Source organism: Dermacentor variabilis, unplaced genomic scaffold, assembly GCF_050947875.1.
Source record: "Dermacentor variabilis isolate Ectoservices unplaced genomic scaffold, ASM5094787v1 scaffold_12, whole genome shotgun sequence".
NCBI lineage: Eukaryota > Metazoa > Arthropoda > Arachnida > Ixodida > Ixodidae > Dermacentor > Dermacentor variabilis.
This window is the reverse complement of record NW_027460280.1, coordinates 54444015-54459059: the sequence shown is the minus strand read 5'-3', so window position 1 is coordinate 54459059 and position 15045 is coordinate 54444015. Positions and strand designations below refer to the sequence as shown.

Genomic DNA, 15045 nt, shown 5'->3' with positions numbered 1-15045 from the left:
CCATTTTAGCTGATGTGGTAGCTCTGCAAACAGGCTTGAAAGAAAATGAAATTTTTTTAGAGGGCAGCAACAAGACTAGCATTTTGGATGACAGCATGAACGGCTCCACATATTAAAAAAAGAAAATATGTATTCTGGGGTTTGACGTGATAAAACCACGATCTGATTACGAGGCACGCTGTGGGACTCTCGATTAACTTCGACCATCTGGGGTTCTTTAATGCGCCCATAATGCACGGTAATCAGCATATTTGCATTTTGCCCCGATCGAAATGTAGCCGTCGTGGCTGGGATTTGATCCCACAACTTCGTGCTTAGCAGTGCAACACCATAGCCACTAAGCCACATCGGCGGGTTCCACATATAGCGACAGCACGAATGACCATTACGGAATATGGTGATGTTGAGTAGCAGTTCATCTTATCAGCCATACAGTTTTTTCTGCACTTTAAATGCTTAGGATTGTTTATTTCCAAATTTCATTAGTGCAAAAACTACATATTTTGCCTAGTCTTCGCAACATTTTGCTTTGAATCTAAGCAGACTTCCCTACACTGGCCATTATGGGCATGAAGGAAAAACAAGCGGTTTTATTCAAGTAAATAAAGAACTTTCCTTGCGAATTTCTCACAAGATTATTTTGTTACTGCAAGGGGTGAAATGCGTTAAGGAATTAGCGACAAACTTCAAATCATTCAGTCATGCAACCCACTATCTGTATCAGCATGAATGTGTTAAATTTCCCCCACAAAGTAAAATTTCAATGCAGACACAGAAAGGTCAGTAGTGACAGCAGTGAATGCAGTATGTACATAGCAGTGCAGCTTTTGCTATGGGTGAATAGCTGCTTTGACTATTTTCAAAAGATGGTGGATCTGTCTATGCAAGAACAGTCCCTCAGCTTGCCAGATACGTGCAGATCTGGATTCAGTACAAAAGCCATTATAGCTGTTTTGGATACATTGTGGATAAAATTACCATCCAACTGTGAGGAGTACTCAAATGGACAAGTCAGAGATGGCACTAAGGAAGGAGAGTGCATTTCACACAAAGACAGCACTCCAAAAAGTCAATGAAGAGTGGTAACACAGCAGTCTAAATAAAACAGTTTTTAATGCTTCAGTATGACACAACTATGGGAACCTGAGAATATAGGCCACACGCTTCTCAGAAGTTGGGAGGGACTGGAACACCAACGTCTTTCGCCAGGTTGATCATTTCCTCTGGAAAAACAACAAAGAATGATGGCTACCTTCCTACTGCAGCAAGGGCACAGCAGACTGTCAACCAGCCATTTTGTGGAGGGTACAAATGGTGCAACAAACTCAACAAAAGAGAGTAAACATTCTTAAAGTGGAGTGAAGCAGACACGTGGTTTGTTCATTTTCAGCTCAGCACTGTCCCATAAGTTTCCCTATATATTTTTTGCATTTCGTCTTTGACACACAAGAATTCGGAATGTCCAACTCCCCTTGCCTTATTACATGTGGCTAAAAGAGGCACGCTACATGTGCCCATATTTCATGGCATTTACCTGTACCAACCATTACTATCTCATCTGTCAAAAGGATGATCACACTTTCCACAGCACCCCGAGTGTAAAATGGCAAGAGTTCATGTAGTGCCTTTGCAATGAGCACACAAGGCAGTTTCCAGCTATCACTGTGGTGGTGCCATTTCTTTGTGAAAAATGCCAATTCAAGAAAGCAGAGCATGCAAAATACAAATGCAGAGGCCCTAATGATAAAACATGCAACTACAGCTAACAGCAGGAAAAAACAAGCTCAGGCACATTTTACATGGTGTAGCAATATACTGCAAGGCTTTTAAACTGTTCAATATGCCCAGTGTTACAGAGTTACATGAGGTGCACATGACACTGGTCTGTTTATCATCCCTGAAAGCATGTACTACCATGCAACTTATGAAAGGAACTTAATTATTTAGCATCCTGAGCACATAGCCTGGGTTTGAGTGTAAGCATCATTGGCATACACAGGGCTGCAGCATATATCCCGACTTTCAGCTGCATGCTAAGGCAGTGAATAAATTCACATTTCTTGGTGCATCAGTTTTTTGAAAACTTAAAGGAGCCTTGAACACCTTTTCTCAATCCTGAGTGACACACGGAATGAGTGTGGCACCATTGAAGAAATATATTCCTAACTGAATTTCTGAAAAGAACCTAACATAAACAGGGATATCAGGCAAATCAGCTCTGCGGAAGCCCGTAAGATGGAGGAAAGTTCATGGAGGGAAAAAAATTTGTCATCCTGTATCAGGATGAATTTTCCTTGAACTGTGAAGCTAAGAAACCTGTAGGGTTTCTCTTGTAGCATGTGCTACAGTCAGATGACAATTTTCTCCCTTTTTGAAGATATCAGGAGTGCAACGTTTACATTCCCCCTTCACCCTCAGCTCATCCACTTCCCTTAGCTTGGTGCCAGTAGCTATGTCCTGTCTATCACACTTTTCTCTACAAGGCACGCTTATAGTACCATTTCAAGATGGACCCCTGACAAAGATGCTTGAGAGTTACAAAGAAGTGGCAATAGGACGGGCAAACGCATCAATGACCACCATTTTTGCATTATCCGTGACAGATCTGGAAGAATGTGCGTGAGTGATCTGTGGTCTAAAATGATCACCCAATGCACGATGTCTATGGGCTGCTGATACATGGTATCTGCTGGCAGTCAGCGCACAGCTCTAAAACGAGAGAGGAGAAACCCTATCTTCGAGAACAAGGGGAGCTATCTTTATGTGATGCTACTTGATAGCTGCTCATCCCACATATAACTACAAAACCTGGCTACAACATTCACAGCTCTGTGCTCTACATACAAAAAGTTCCAAGTTCAGGAGGTGGTTTAAAGCTCAAAGCTTTAAGTATGTAGAGGGTCGGTATAATGTAATGATTCTCTTCCAATTATTTTCTTTTTCATGCTTTGTCAGCAGTTTAAGTGCCACCCTACCTAGATTATCACCAAGATTGGCTAGTCATGAGCTGTGGATGATAAAGGAATAAAATAACTTGAAGGAATTGCATTAAACTGGCCCTGTGTTTCATTCATTCGTGATGTTCACAATATGTCACATTCCCCCTGTTTCCATGGTGCTTAGAGAAGAAAGTTGTTACCCCTTTGTAGTTTCTTTTTCTCTGCTTCCTTCTTGGACTTGAGCATCTCCATCTGCTGGGCTTCATACTCGCGAATCTTTGTTTCCTTGCGAGACAGTCGCCCTGTAGATGAAAATAGCAAGAAATTGCTCTCAAAGTTGCAAGCCATCAACTGAAATGGCCACATTGCAGATTAGATGCTTTGGCAGCAGAGAATCAAGTTTTATTCAATAAGAGATATGACATGGGAAAAAAAGTCTTATGCAAGTGACAAGAATGGCACCATGCAGTAGTGGTAAAAACAAAACTAACAGAAGAATACAAGGGCTAATAAAGCAGCACTTGTAGCATTAGAAGAATAACATAAAAGAAACTGTCAATTAGTTTGAAGAACACTTCGAAATCCTGTCCACGTGTGGTTGAACAAGGCAGCCCAATCAAATACCCACACCAACTAAATGAGCCACACTAAAAATGCTTAGCATTTTTACCACATTAGCCATTTGTCCTTGTCCTTTCAGGACTACTTTGTTTTGTTTATGGTCACACTCCTAAAGGGGCACTAAAGAGGAACACAGAGTTGAGAAGCTTTACTAAATTGAGCTAAAGCAGTAACAAAACAGCAGCTCTTACCATAAGAGCAGGCTTCATAAGGTACAAAATGTGCAAAAACGTATGGCAGATGGCACTTTCATTTTGAAACTCCTGCAGACTCACTTTGATGTTATGGATTTTAGCAACTAATAGTGCTAGGGTACAGTTCATTGTTGATCAGTTAAGTACTCAGTTGTCTAGATAAATCTGGAGCTTTTTCACATTCAGGCTCGCAACAACGTAGCGAAAGTAACAGGACACATTTGCCCTAGGCTGCAACAACATTCACAACGAATCACAGGACAATAAGCAAGTCCTGTCTTGCTCAACGAAGAGCTGCAAATATGACAGAAGGGCGATAATATTTCAATCACTTCACGCTGGGAAGACACCCCAGCAAATTATCGCATGGCATGGCTACAACAAAAACAAGTGCACAGCAATGCTAAGACTTTCACAGAATGCACCATACAGAAAGATGTATGTCACTGTGGACCGAGCCAAGCACAGAAAGCAATAGATAGCAAAACAACAGCAGCATTCTCCCAGTGATTGAAGAAGAAAATTGATTAAGACCCTGGGCTCAGCATGAACGGCCTCGCAAAAGCAATGGGTGTGGCAAAGTCCACAATCAGCTAGGCAGTACGTGAACACCTACAGTAGACATTCTTTATAATAAAAAACTACCAACTGTTAACTGAGAAGAACAAGCTCTAAAGGAAGGTGAACACCCAGGCTCTCCTGAACGACCTGAAGCACACTAGCGCTCGCTTTCTCAGGTTCTTCCTGGGCAAAATGTACTTAACTTTTAAGACAGGATGGTGAACAGCCAAAATGACCTCTAAATATGCCTGAATGTGGCTGACGTAACAACCGCCATGCACGCCAAATTTGCTGCCTCTGTGATGCTGCTGAATGTGGTGAGCACTGAGGGTGACATCATGGCGCCCCATTTTTTCAAGGATGATATGAGGGTGAGTTCGGACAGCTATGTCAACTTGTTGGAGATGGCTGTGAAGTCCTGAATGGATAATAATAATAATATTTGGGGTTTTACGTGCCAAAACCACTTTCTGATTATGAGGCACGCAGTGGAGGACTCCGGAAATTTTGACCACCTGGGGTTCTTTAACATGCACCTAAATCTAAGCACACGGGTGTTTTCGCATTTCGCCCCCATCGAAATGCGGCCGCCGTGGCTGGGATTCGATCCCGCGACCTCGTGCTCAGCAGCCCAACACCGTAGCCACTGAGCAACCACGGCGGGTGTCCTGAATGGACAAGGTGGCTACTGGAAGAAAGTACATATTCCAGTAGGACTCAGCTCTGGCACATAAGGCAAGGAAGACAACAGTGGCATTATAATAACGTGCCCTACCACTAATTGCACAACTTGCGGCCCCCTTCCAGCCCCGACTGTAACCCGCTTGACTGCTACATATGGGCGTCGTTGAGGCAAAGGTCAGTGCAGAACACCACAATACCAAGAATGCCCTGAAGGAATTCATAAAGCAGGTGATCATGAACCTGGACAGAGAGGAGGTGAAGCATGCCTGGAGCCATTTCAGGTCTAGGCTTGAGAAGGTTGTGGCAGCTTATGGAGGTTACATTGACTAGCTCCATTTGACGAGGTTTTTTTCTAACTCTGTACAATGTACAAATATATACACTGATCTCTCCCTTTTATTTTAGATGTTCTTTTTGTATAGTAAATTTTCGTGATTTACCTTGACGACCTGGTACATTGCATTCTAAGGAAGCCAAGTAAGCCTAGCAAATTTTAAAAACTTTATGCGCGCAAAACTTTAGGCCAAAATGCGAGAAGACAGTGAAATTGATGATGTCACACTGAGGTACCAACACTGAGGCTTTGGCATGAAAATCAATATGTCTGGTCTCCATGTCTCTGCTAGTAAATGCCAACGGACTCCTGAACAGTTGAAATGGATTTAGCGTTGCACTTTTATGTCCCAGCAAGATTGACGGAGTGGACAAAGCATAGCCACAGATTAAAAGCAGCAACTTTACACAAGCAGCCTACAAGGGGAGAGGGGGAATCAACGAATTCCATAAAAGCTGTTGTAGGCATATATTTGCACTTTCAAAAACATCAAAAGATGACACTGCCGGGAAGAAAACATAGTGTTACATCCCTTTGAAGAAAACTTAACCTGCTTCTACAATGTACATATAGACCCATATATAAAAGCCATGTACAGTCATATGCCTCTCCAGTGAAATGACCTATATAATGAAGGATTGATCATGTACCAGCTGAATTCCTACCTTTTGTATATATTGTGAAGGCAGCAATGAATTTGCCTGTACAATAAAGGAACTCGGGCGTCTATGGCAGTTGATTTGTCCCTCTACAATGAACACCACATATATTGGTACCACCAGTACCCTCCGCAGACTTCAAGGTCTGCTCTGCACCAGCGCTAATGTTAGTGCTAGCGACGTACTTGGCAAGCATGCCGATATCACTAGTAGTCCTGCTGCACTGCTCCAAGGATCACTCAACTCATATGCTGCTTATGGTAATGCATAAACAGGTGTGACAACTGATGAATGCGTCGCAGTTGATGACATGAAGGTGTAATCTTAACTGATTACCAACATCATCTTCAAAGCTATCAGGGATGGAAGTGGCCAAGGAAGTTTTGGAGCAGCTCTGGGAGCAGCAAATTTTGCACTTTGAAGCAGGTTTGTAACATGAATTGTACGTTTTGGAGCAGCTTGATAAATGTCAATATGAGAGAAATACAGGCATGTGAAGAAATTGTGTTCCTTACATAACTTTGCAGAATACTATAAGGTTACAAAAGATCAGTTCTGCAGAAGCCCGCAAGGCGAGCAAAATTGATGATAGGGAATAATGATCATCCACCTGACTGCAGCATGAAGCTACAAAGGAAGCCTATACAGGTTTCTCAGAAACCAACATTAAATTACATACCGTATGTGCCAACTAAATGTGGCCAAGAAAATATAACCGAGGGCTTTTCGTGAACAGCACTGACAAGTTTGTTTTGTAGCTAGTTGAGTTTTCTTTTTTTTTTTCATTGTGAACAAGCAACTAATATTTAATTTTAATGAACTAACATTTATTAAGGCTGATCATTGGGCTAGTTGGTACGGTTTACTCACAATGGCAAAGCCTTTCACGCAATTCAAAATGACAGGGACATGACAAGGACACAGGACAGCGCTAACATTTATTACCTTACTTATTCAATAAGTTGCCAATGCAAATGTTGTGGAATATGCCAATAAATGACCGATAACAGCGTATATAGCAACCTAGGTCTTGTGTGGTCCTTTCTTCCAACAAAAAAAGAAAAAGCCTGCGAATTTTTTAAAATCCATGTTACATGTGCCCGCACTAGTAATATAAGTGGTCTCAGATGTAAACATTGTCATCAGTGCATATTGTATATTACGAACATGCAAATGTGGGTCACGGTCTTGTACTGGTTTGATTTCCAAAGTCACTAGAGCTCGTTACTTCACATTCAATAGGGGCTGAAGATGCACGTGAAAAACTGCTGACGCAGCGAGAAAAAATCACGGCCACTTGTTCCCAGTGTCCCTATTTGATGAGGTCTGCATACAGATTAATGCAACCTTTGGTGTGCACAAGTGATGTCACGGTCACAGCTGGTTTCAGTCAAGATAGCAGAATACAGCAGAATAAATGTGAAGTGACACACTGGTTATTGCATGTTTGCCAATATTTCACATCGCTTGCCGAGAAAAAGCTCCAAGATATTTTTGAAAACAGTGAGGGGATGAAAATGTTCACTGGCTTTCCGGTTTGCATAATCGACCACTATTTTGAATAAGCTCGATTCGGGCTTATTCATGGTTCTGTCACAGGCACCATAAAGCCAACGTAAAATGGCATCTGATATTTTGTGCACCGAATGATGGTTCATTAAAATTTTTAAGCTCAATCTGTGCTCGTCGCATCGTGAACATTGTTGTCACGAACACAATTTCAGAGGTTTGCAGTTTCGCCAAATGTTTAATTATGACCGCAATCTGGCCACTAAGGTTGACTGAATATGAAACTTTACATCTTTGGTTTGCATTCTACGGTGGCAGGAGCCTGATTTTGTGTGGTGTGGCCTGGAGGAAAATAGTGCAGCCTGTGTGCAAATTTGAGCGACGATTACGGTTGCCATTGGATATTTGTGACCAAGAAGTTTTGTGAAAGCAAGCAGGTTGTTTGTCGGCGTGCCACACTATCATCCCAGTAACCAGACATTGTGGACGTGCGAAATAAATTTAGAACGTCACATGCACAGCATTCGCCATTAATCGATGCAGATGTACCAGCAGCACGTAAAATCAAACACTAAAATTATAAAACTGATGGGCTACAAGCTGAGCAGGCTGCACGACCTTATACATTCAACGCAGCTCTCCCTCCCGAGTGCCCCACGAAATGAGTGCCAGTTCAAATCATCACAAAACGGTTTTCATTTTCTTGTGGCTTAACCACAATTATGCCACCAAACACCCCCACACTACAAGGACGCCGATGCTGAAACGGATTGCTTAGGCTTGAACTGCAGAACTAAGGGCTAGCCAATGCATGTTTATGGCTGTGTGGTTACAACTGAACATGTATATCCTGCTAAATTTGCCAACTTCAATTGAAATTAGTGTTTTGGCGCAGGTTGGCACAGCTCGATGGTTTGGCATAAGATGGCACAACTGGCGCAGCACTTCCATCCCTGAGCCATCTAAAGTGGAAAGGACACAAAAATCAATGGAGGCAACAGTGGCAAAGATCTTGTAAGTGAACCAAGAATTTTGACGGCAAGGGAGGCGGTAGCAGCAGTCGACGATCCACTTCCCTTTACTTTGCTAGCCCCTGTGTTGTACCGAGGAGCATACTGTGAACCCCTAGGGGCAATAATTAAGGTTTGGATGCAGTCATATAGTCTGTTAGACAAAGTGTGCACAAATAATTATCCAGTTATTTTACAGCCTGTATTGATTTTATGTTAAATAAGGTTTTCTTTTGTTGGACATGCATAGCCTGCGCTACTGCAAGCAGTATGGTACGCGACCTTTACAGCAAAGCAGCCCGTATAACAAAGGATTTTGGAGGTCCCGAGCACTTCGTTATAAAGGCCTTTGACTGTACACATTTATGCAGTCAAATGTTACATGCAGGAAAGCAGGCTAGAGTGCATTTCTGGTGATGGTTGGGTTGCTTATTTTGTTATGCCCCCCCATCCCCCCCCTAAAGAAAACAGAAGCAAAAACAATTGCAGTGTATTACTGCGTGAAAATTCAAGAAGGAACTGGTGAATAAAACAATGCGGCTAAGACTGTATAGAAGCAGAAGCTGTACATACAAGGGCAAACCAGAAAGTTCTTGCCCCTATATTTTTTTAGCCAAATTACGGCTGTGAATGCAAAGTCAACATATCCATTCCCAGCAGTGGACCATTCTTGGACCGGCCTGGCCTTATCTGCCAGTAGCTCCGCAGCATGGGAAATGCATCCCACACATGGGAAATGTGTCTAGCTTTGAGAAGTGTGAGTTGGTGGTGTTGAAAGTCCACAAAAGGCCATGAAGCCGAAACAGCAGTTCCACGGTGGTTCCATAGTCAGCTGCCACAGGGGCACCTCAAATTCAGTGCTGCGATGGGATAAATGTCTGAACCGGTGTGGGGATTGTGTGGAAAAATAGTGTAAGGCATGTAGAATAGTACATATTTGTAATTACCTGTATGTACCTTACTTTGGCTAATAAAAGATAGGGGCAAAGACTTTCTGATTTGCCCCCCTTGTAGTTGAACAGACATTGTATAGAAGTTGTATGAGCATTTTAAACAAACATAAGTCGGGAAAATTCAACGGGACTTTCAAGTTCTTTTAAACATTGAGCATACCACAAATTGTTTATCGGCTTAAATGGTATGACCATGCAAACTTGTCAATACGGACTTGCATATTCTTAAATGATTTATAATAAATGACAGGGCTGAGAATTGTATTGCAATTCCAAGAAGGCACCATGCCCTGTATGAGAGTTTTCTAAATGAAATCAAGATGCATCAAGTAGTTCATGTACCTTCTAGCTTATTGAGAAGTAGAAAGAGCTGTTCTTGCCAGCACCTGCAGTTGGCAGACACTGGAGCACAAGCCATGTGCCTCCATGGTTTATGCCTGTATCAAAGGACCAACCCCTACGTTTTTCTTGTGATGTGACAAGAAAAAATGACAAATGGCTTGCATGCACATTTCCTGCACTCTAAGCAGGAATGATGCACAGCTTTTAGGCTCCACTGCCCCCGGTGAAATTTTTTTATACATGCTGCTGTCTACTGAACTAACAAGGTATTTCATGAGTTCTCTGCTGTGGCTGTAGCTTAGTTTACCAACACGAATGCAAATGATCAACAGATGTTCAAAGCACCACACACAGTCGATTGAGCCCCATCGATATTAATCACAACTTCAAGTGCTCCATGTAACCAGGGCATTACAAATGACTTGGCGACAGTTATCACAATGATACTGTCAACTTGTTTAAGGTAAGCGATTAATACAAATGAATACTTTGCAAGACTGTGTTGGAAAGTATTCACACTGATTCAGTCTTGATTAAACATTCCCCAATAGATAAGCACTGAATGAGAACCTGCCATGGCTCTAACAAACAGCTTTGTCACCAATAGTGGAACAATATAATAAATGAAGGCTGGTAGTAAGCTAAAAATTTCAGCGAAACTGAACTTTTAAGGAAAACTGGCACGCATTTGAAATGTATTGTAAAGGCTACAGGAAACTGGGAGGGGGACAGTCTGCAAAATAAAATATTTCACTTTTCCGCTTGAATGTAATGTAACCAGCCAGTGAATGCATTCTTCTAAGAAAATTATATACAATGCATTCTTCTAAGAAAATTATATACATCTAATGAATAGGCAGACGATGACGCTAAATGTAAAAACGCGAGTGGTGCATTCAATTCATGCAATAAATGGGGTATTGCGAACACCAGTAACGACTACACGACTACAGAACGAGCAGAAATGCAAAGATCCTTGCAAGAGCCACAGCGGTAGGGGCAGTACGATTGATTCTTATCGAATAAATGACTTTAGACAACGTGCACTGGACTTCGCGAAGTAAACTCACTGTAGTTAAAGGCTCCATAAAAAATTCCAGCGGTTAGGAAACCCCACCGGCAGGCCTGCAAAGGGTCAAAAATAAGTAAAAGACATGTGCTGCTCAACAATTACGTACACAATGCTTCACATGAACGGTCACATTTATCAGACTTCTACGTTTTCTCAAGATGTACTGTTCATACATAGACACAAAAGAAAGCATTCGCCTTCTCAGCGGAGACTTTGAAGATAGCAAGGCAACACACACCCACACTATCAATTTTTAGAATGTAACAAGACATAAGCACATAAACCTAAAATACATAAGCTTGCTTATGCGAGCCATGAGCCTATGAGCTCATGGACTTACGCCGACACCAACAGAAAGCAACGTTTAAGAATGCATAACTGGCGAAACTATCGCTGCATCAAGCGCGAAAGGCATCGGGGTGATCTTAAATTCACATTTATTTTTTTGTGCGAGCTAAGAAGTCACATCATCAATCAGTAGAAAGAGACCTATCGTTTGACCTCTGATGTCCTGAAGGCATGCTTACACGGTATTAAACACGGTTAGGTTATGGCAAAAGAAGTAATTACCCTGATGAAAGGTGACACAGAAACTGGAGGGGCTAACTCAACCATGTTTTCTTTGCTTGAAATAGACAGCTCAATTCACCGGAAAGTTTTTAACGAAGACGGACTTAAAAACCGGGCCCGGCCGATGGAGAAAAGCCTGCTAAGGCCGCAAAGGGCTAGCTCGCGAGCATATCAAAATTTCCTCACAATGGCGCTGCAAGACGGCTAAAATTGATAAATAATACGCTTGAGAAAAAATAAGATTAAGTTATTTAGATGACTACAAATACAATTGAAATATCATATATTTGAAATCTTAATTATTTATTTTTGTTACTATTTTATGGCTCATCTCGACTACAGTCTTGGGATCGAAGAGCGCACAACCGCCGCAACCGCGGTGTATCGCATCAACAGCACCAAGCACGCACGTCTGAGGGAGCCGTGGGGGGATAGGCAAGAGAAGGCAACAGATCGGCAAATTGAATGGCGATGATATTTATGTCTCGCGCGATCTCGACAATATTATGGCATTTGTCACATCCTTTTCATTTGTTTGTCACCTGCACGTCCTCCGTGTTGCTCCTGTTATTTTTTTTATCAGTAACAAACACCAGCCTTGGGATAAGAAAGCAGTACATAAGGTGTCTCCTGAAACTGTTTGAGGTAAGTTTTCAAGTTTCGTTAGCGCATTTTTCATTGCCTTGCTGTATCTCTAGTTTGCTTAGAGCCTTTAGGCTTGCCCGGTTTGCTGTTCACTGTATTTTTCGGACTGTTCGCCGGTCGGCACACACTGACCTGGTAGTAACATGTGGTCTGCTTATCGCAACTAGCTAACCTGTCTCGCTCATCAAAGGTGTGCGTGAACTCTTCGAGATGCTGTGGCGGGACATATTATAACGGCACTTCGCGTTTTGTTAGTGCGTCTTGCGCTATATTTACCTAGTTTACCGCATACTCGTGTATTTACCGCTGGCTGGTAGAACTGCGCAGTGTGAGAACTGTTACTTCTGTGAGAAGTTGCGTTTCTGGCACTTCTACAGCTATTTATACGCTCGCGGCTGCATCTCCAGACATCTGGCCAACCTAACGGAGTGGTGACAATTCCAGTAGGGAACGAAATTAAGTATTGGTGGATGTTTTTCCACCGGCTTGTTGCTGAGCACACGCGCCTCAACTATTAATTAATCTGCAAGTCGTCATAGTTCTCGCAGGAAGCGGTGCTGCGCACCGGTTGCGTCTGCGCCCACTAAAGTGAGAAACAAGAAGCGAGGTTATAGCGAGTGGCCTGTGCACTTAGCGATAGGTCGCACCATGCTCCGTACTTCTGCTTATCAATGCGTGGTCTGTCGGCTGGCGATCGTATGCGTCGCCGGCGGTTTATACGTAACAAAATTCATTTCGTAATGAAGACGCTGGTATCGTAAGAGCCCCTCGAGATTAGCAGTGCAAAAGGACGACGATACTGTACAAAAATGTGTACACTTGGACATGATTGAGCGGAGGAAAGCTCGGTTTACTGAGCAGATATAATTTGTTAAACAGCAACCCGCGGTGAATATGCAATCAAACTCCTGTGCCTGTTGCATGTTTATGAGCGTCTGTAATTCTAGTGTGTCTGCCAAAAGTTCTTATGATAGTATGTCATGTTTGTATATTGTGAGCACTTAGCTGAATTTATTTGTTTCAGGTCACTTACTTTCTGCTTGACAACGGTAAATGTAAGCACTGTGTATCAAGCATACCAGAGTTAGCCCATTGGTACTCTATAGCATGAACGTAAGCCTTATAGAAAGCAATTACCATCCTCTAGTGACAGCTGACGCTGTTATTTCGAAAGCGGTCGAAACATAGTAGCCCCATCTGTAGGTCGATGCATTAAAAGAAATATTGGGGAGAGCATAAAACATCCTGCAGTAAGTTCATTATATCCATGTACTTGTGCGATAACAGTAAAATGCTGAACTGCCACTGTCAGTTCAGATTCCCTGTAGTTTCAATGGGGGTCTGTTGGTGTAACTTCAAGCTGAGGTTATGGCAGCTGTTGCATTCTTTAGCTGCTCTGATGTAAAACACAATCCAGTACTATTGTGTAGATTCAGGCATTCCACTGAGCGCTACATTGCCTAAGCATTAAAATAGTAAACCTGGTGCAGCTTGATATGAACTATTGCAGATATTTTCACCTGTGGCAAGTAGTGTATTGGGAAAGTAACTAGAAAGTGTTGGCCCAGCATATTATTTGGGACAGAGATTAGCACGAAAGACAGCTAAGAACTGTGTTATCCCTTCTTTCCAACGAGATATTGGTTTATCTTTCGTCAAGGGTGTTAAAATAGTGAAATTTCCTAATCAAATTGTATGTGAATATTCAAGGAAAATGACCACCAGAAATAGAATGTTTTCTAATTTCTGGATAACATGAAATTCAAAGTTTGCACAGAATCTGTTATTAATGATGTTTGAATAATGAAATTTCCTGATCAAATTGTATATGACTCTTCAAGAGAAACGACCACCAAATGTAGAATATTTTCTAATTTCTGGATAACATGAAATTTAAAGTTTGTGCAGAATCTGTTTTTATTCCAAATCTGCCATTAGCCCTCCATGATAGGTCAAAATGGCACAGGCCAGAGCCGTTTTGTCCTATCACGGAAGGCTAATGGTGGATTTGGAATAAAAACAAATTGGAGCAGTTTTACATTATCTCGGTCTTGGCTCATATAGATTGACAAATGCATGCAATATCAGTCACAGTCATATGTCTGGACAATTGAGGAACTTGTAAATGAGAAAAAAATGCCTTCAGTTACATGGGCCACCATGGCAATGACTGTAATGAAAGTGAGCAACAGCATGATACCAGATGCCGTACAGTGTTGTGTGCAACAAAAGGAGTTAAGTGTTACGGTTACGCTGCTCAGCTTGAGGTTGCAGGTTTGATCATGGCTGTGGCAGCCACATTTCGATGAAGGTCCCCACTACAGTGTGCCTCATAATAAGATTCTGGTTTTCGTACTTGAAACTTCAGAATTTAATTTCATTTTTATTAGTGTGATGCTAAAGCACCACACATTCTTGTAAGCATGGTGAGACTTACCAAAAATCAAAATGAAACAAATACGTGTGTTTGGTGCCTAAAAGTGAGCCATTCTTATTCATTGTCTGGAAATTATGGAGCAGAAGCTACCTGCCCCTAGCGCTCACTCAGGAACTGGTGCCCCTGCATAACATGCGCAGCTATCCCGCAGCAGAAACATTTCTAACGTATTTTACATTCATTCTTCTGTCTCCCTTGAGACTCCAGTAAGTGTTTTATCTCATATATTCAAAGTAATTGCATATTTGAAAATTTCAAATAGTGAATTCTCTAATTGAATACGAATTGTGCAGCAGGAACTATTAGACTCATATTTGAAATTTAGAATATTGGCACACCCCTACTGTTTTATTCCTCCTCTCAGTCCCTCTAAATAAAAGAAACACTTTAAAACCATTCCTTACACTTCATAAGTATGGAAATATTTGAAAGCAAACTTTGTTGCTGTTTTTCTTGCTGACTGTTTGCATTTAGCATTCACAACTGTCGAATGATGTTGCATTGCATGATGCAGA

The 15045-nt window shown here is 41.9% G+C and overlaps 2 protein-coding genes across 2 annotated transcripts in view; one reads left to right on the top strand and one right to left on the bottom strand.

The window, feature by feature from the left end:
• Positions 1–1094: 1094 nt before the first annotated feature.
• ATPsynE (ATP synthase, subunit E) lies at positions 1095–11607 on the bottom strand. The gene is made up of 4 exons (XM_075677214.1): positions 11449–11607; positions 10877–10931; positions 3140–3241; positions 1095–1223 (listed from the first exon to the last, which is right to left on the bottom strand). Exons 1-4 carry the CDS (start codon positions 11491–11493, stop codon positions 1168–1170), a joined length of 258 nt encoding a protein of 85 aa, XP_075533329.1. The 5' UTR covers positions 11494–11607; the 3' UTR covers positions 1095–1167.
• Positions 11608–11825: 218 nt separating this feature from the next.
• Gpat4 (Glycerol-3-phosphate acyltransferase 4) overlaps positions 11826–15045 on the top strand; it is a 36755-nt gene continuing 33535 nt past the window's right edge. The window contains exon 1 of the mRNA XM_075677213.1: positions 11826–12093. Coding sequence (XP_075533328.1) covers positions 11914–12093 — 180 coding nt within the window. The 5' untranslated portion in view covers positions 11826–11913. The remainder of the gene's footprint in view (positions 12094–15045) is intronic.

Bases quoted from the DNA above. Each gene is read 5' to 3' on its own strand.
- ATPsynE (XM_075677214.1), bottom strand. From the start codon at position 11,493: ATGGTTGAGTTAGCCCCTCCAGTTTCTGTGTCACCTTTCATCAGG. The intron at 10,932-11,448 runs GTAATTACTTCT...GACCCTTTGCAG, and splicing joins CTGTGTCACCTTTCATCAGG to GCCTGCCGGTGGGGTTTCCT. The intron at 1,224-3,139 runs GTAACAACTTTC...TTGTTTTTCCAG, and splicing joins GAAAAAGAAACTACAAAGGG to AGGAAATGATCAACCTGGCG.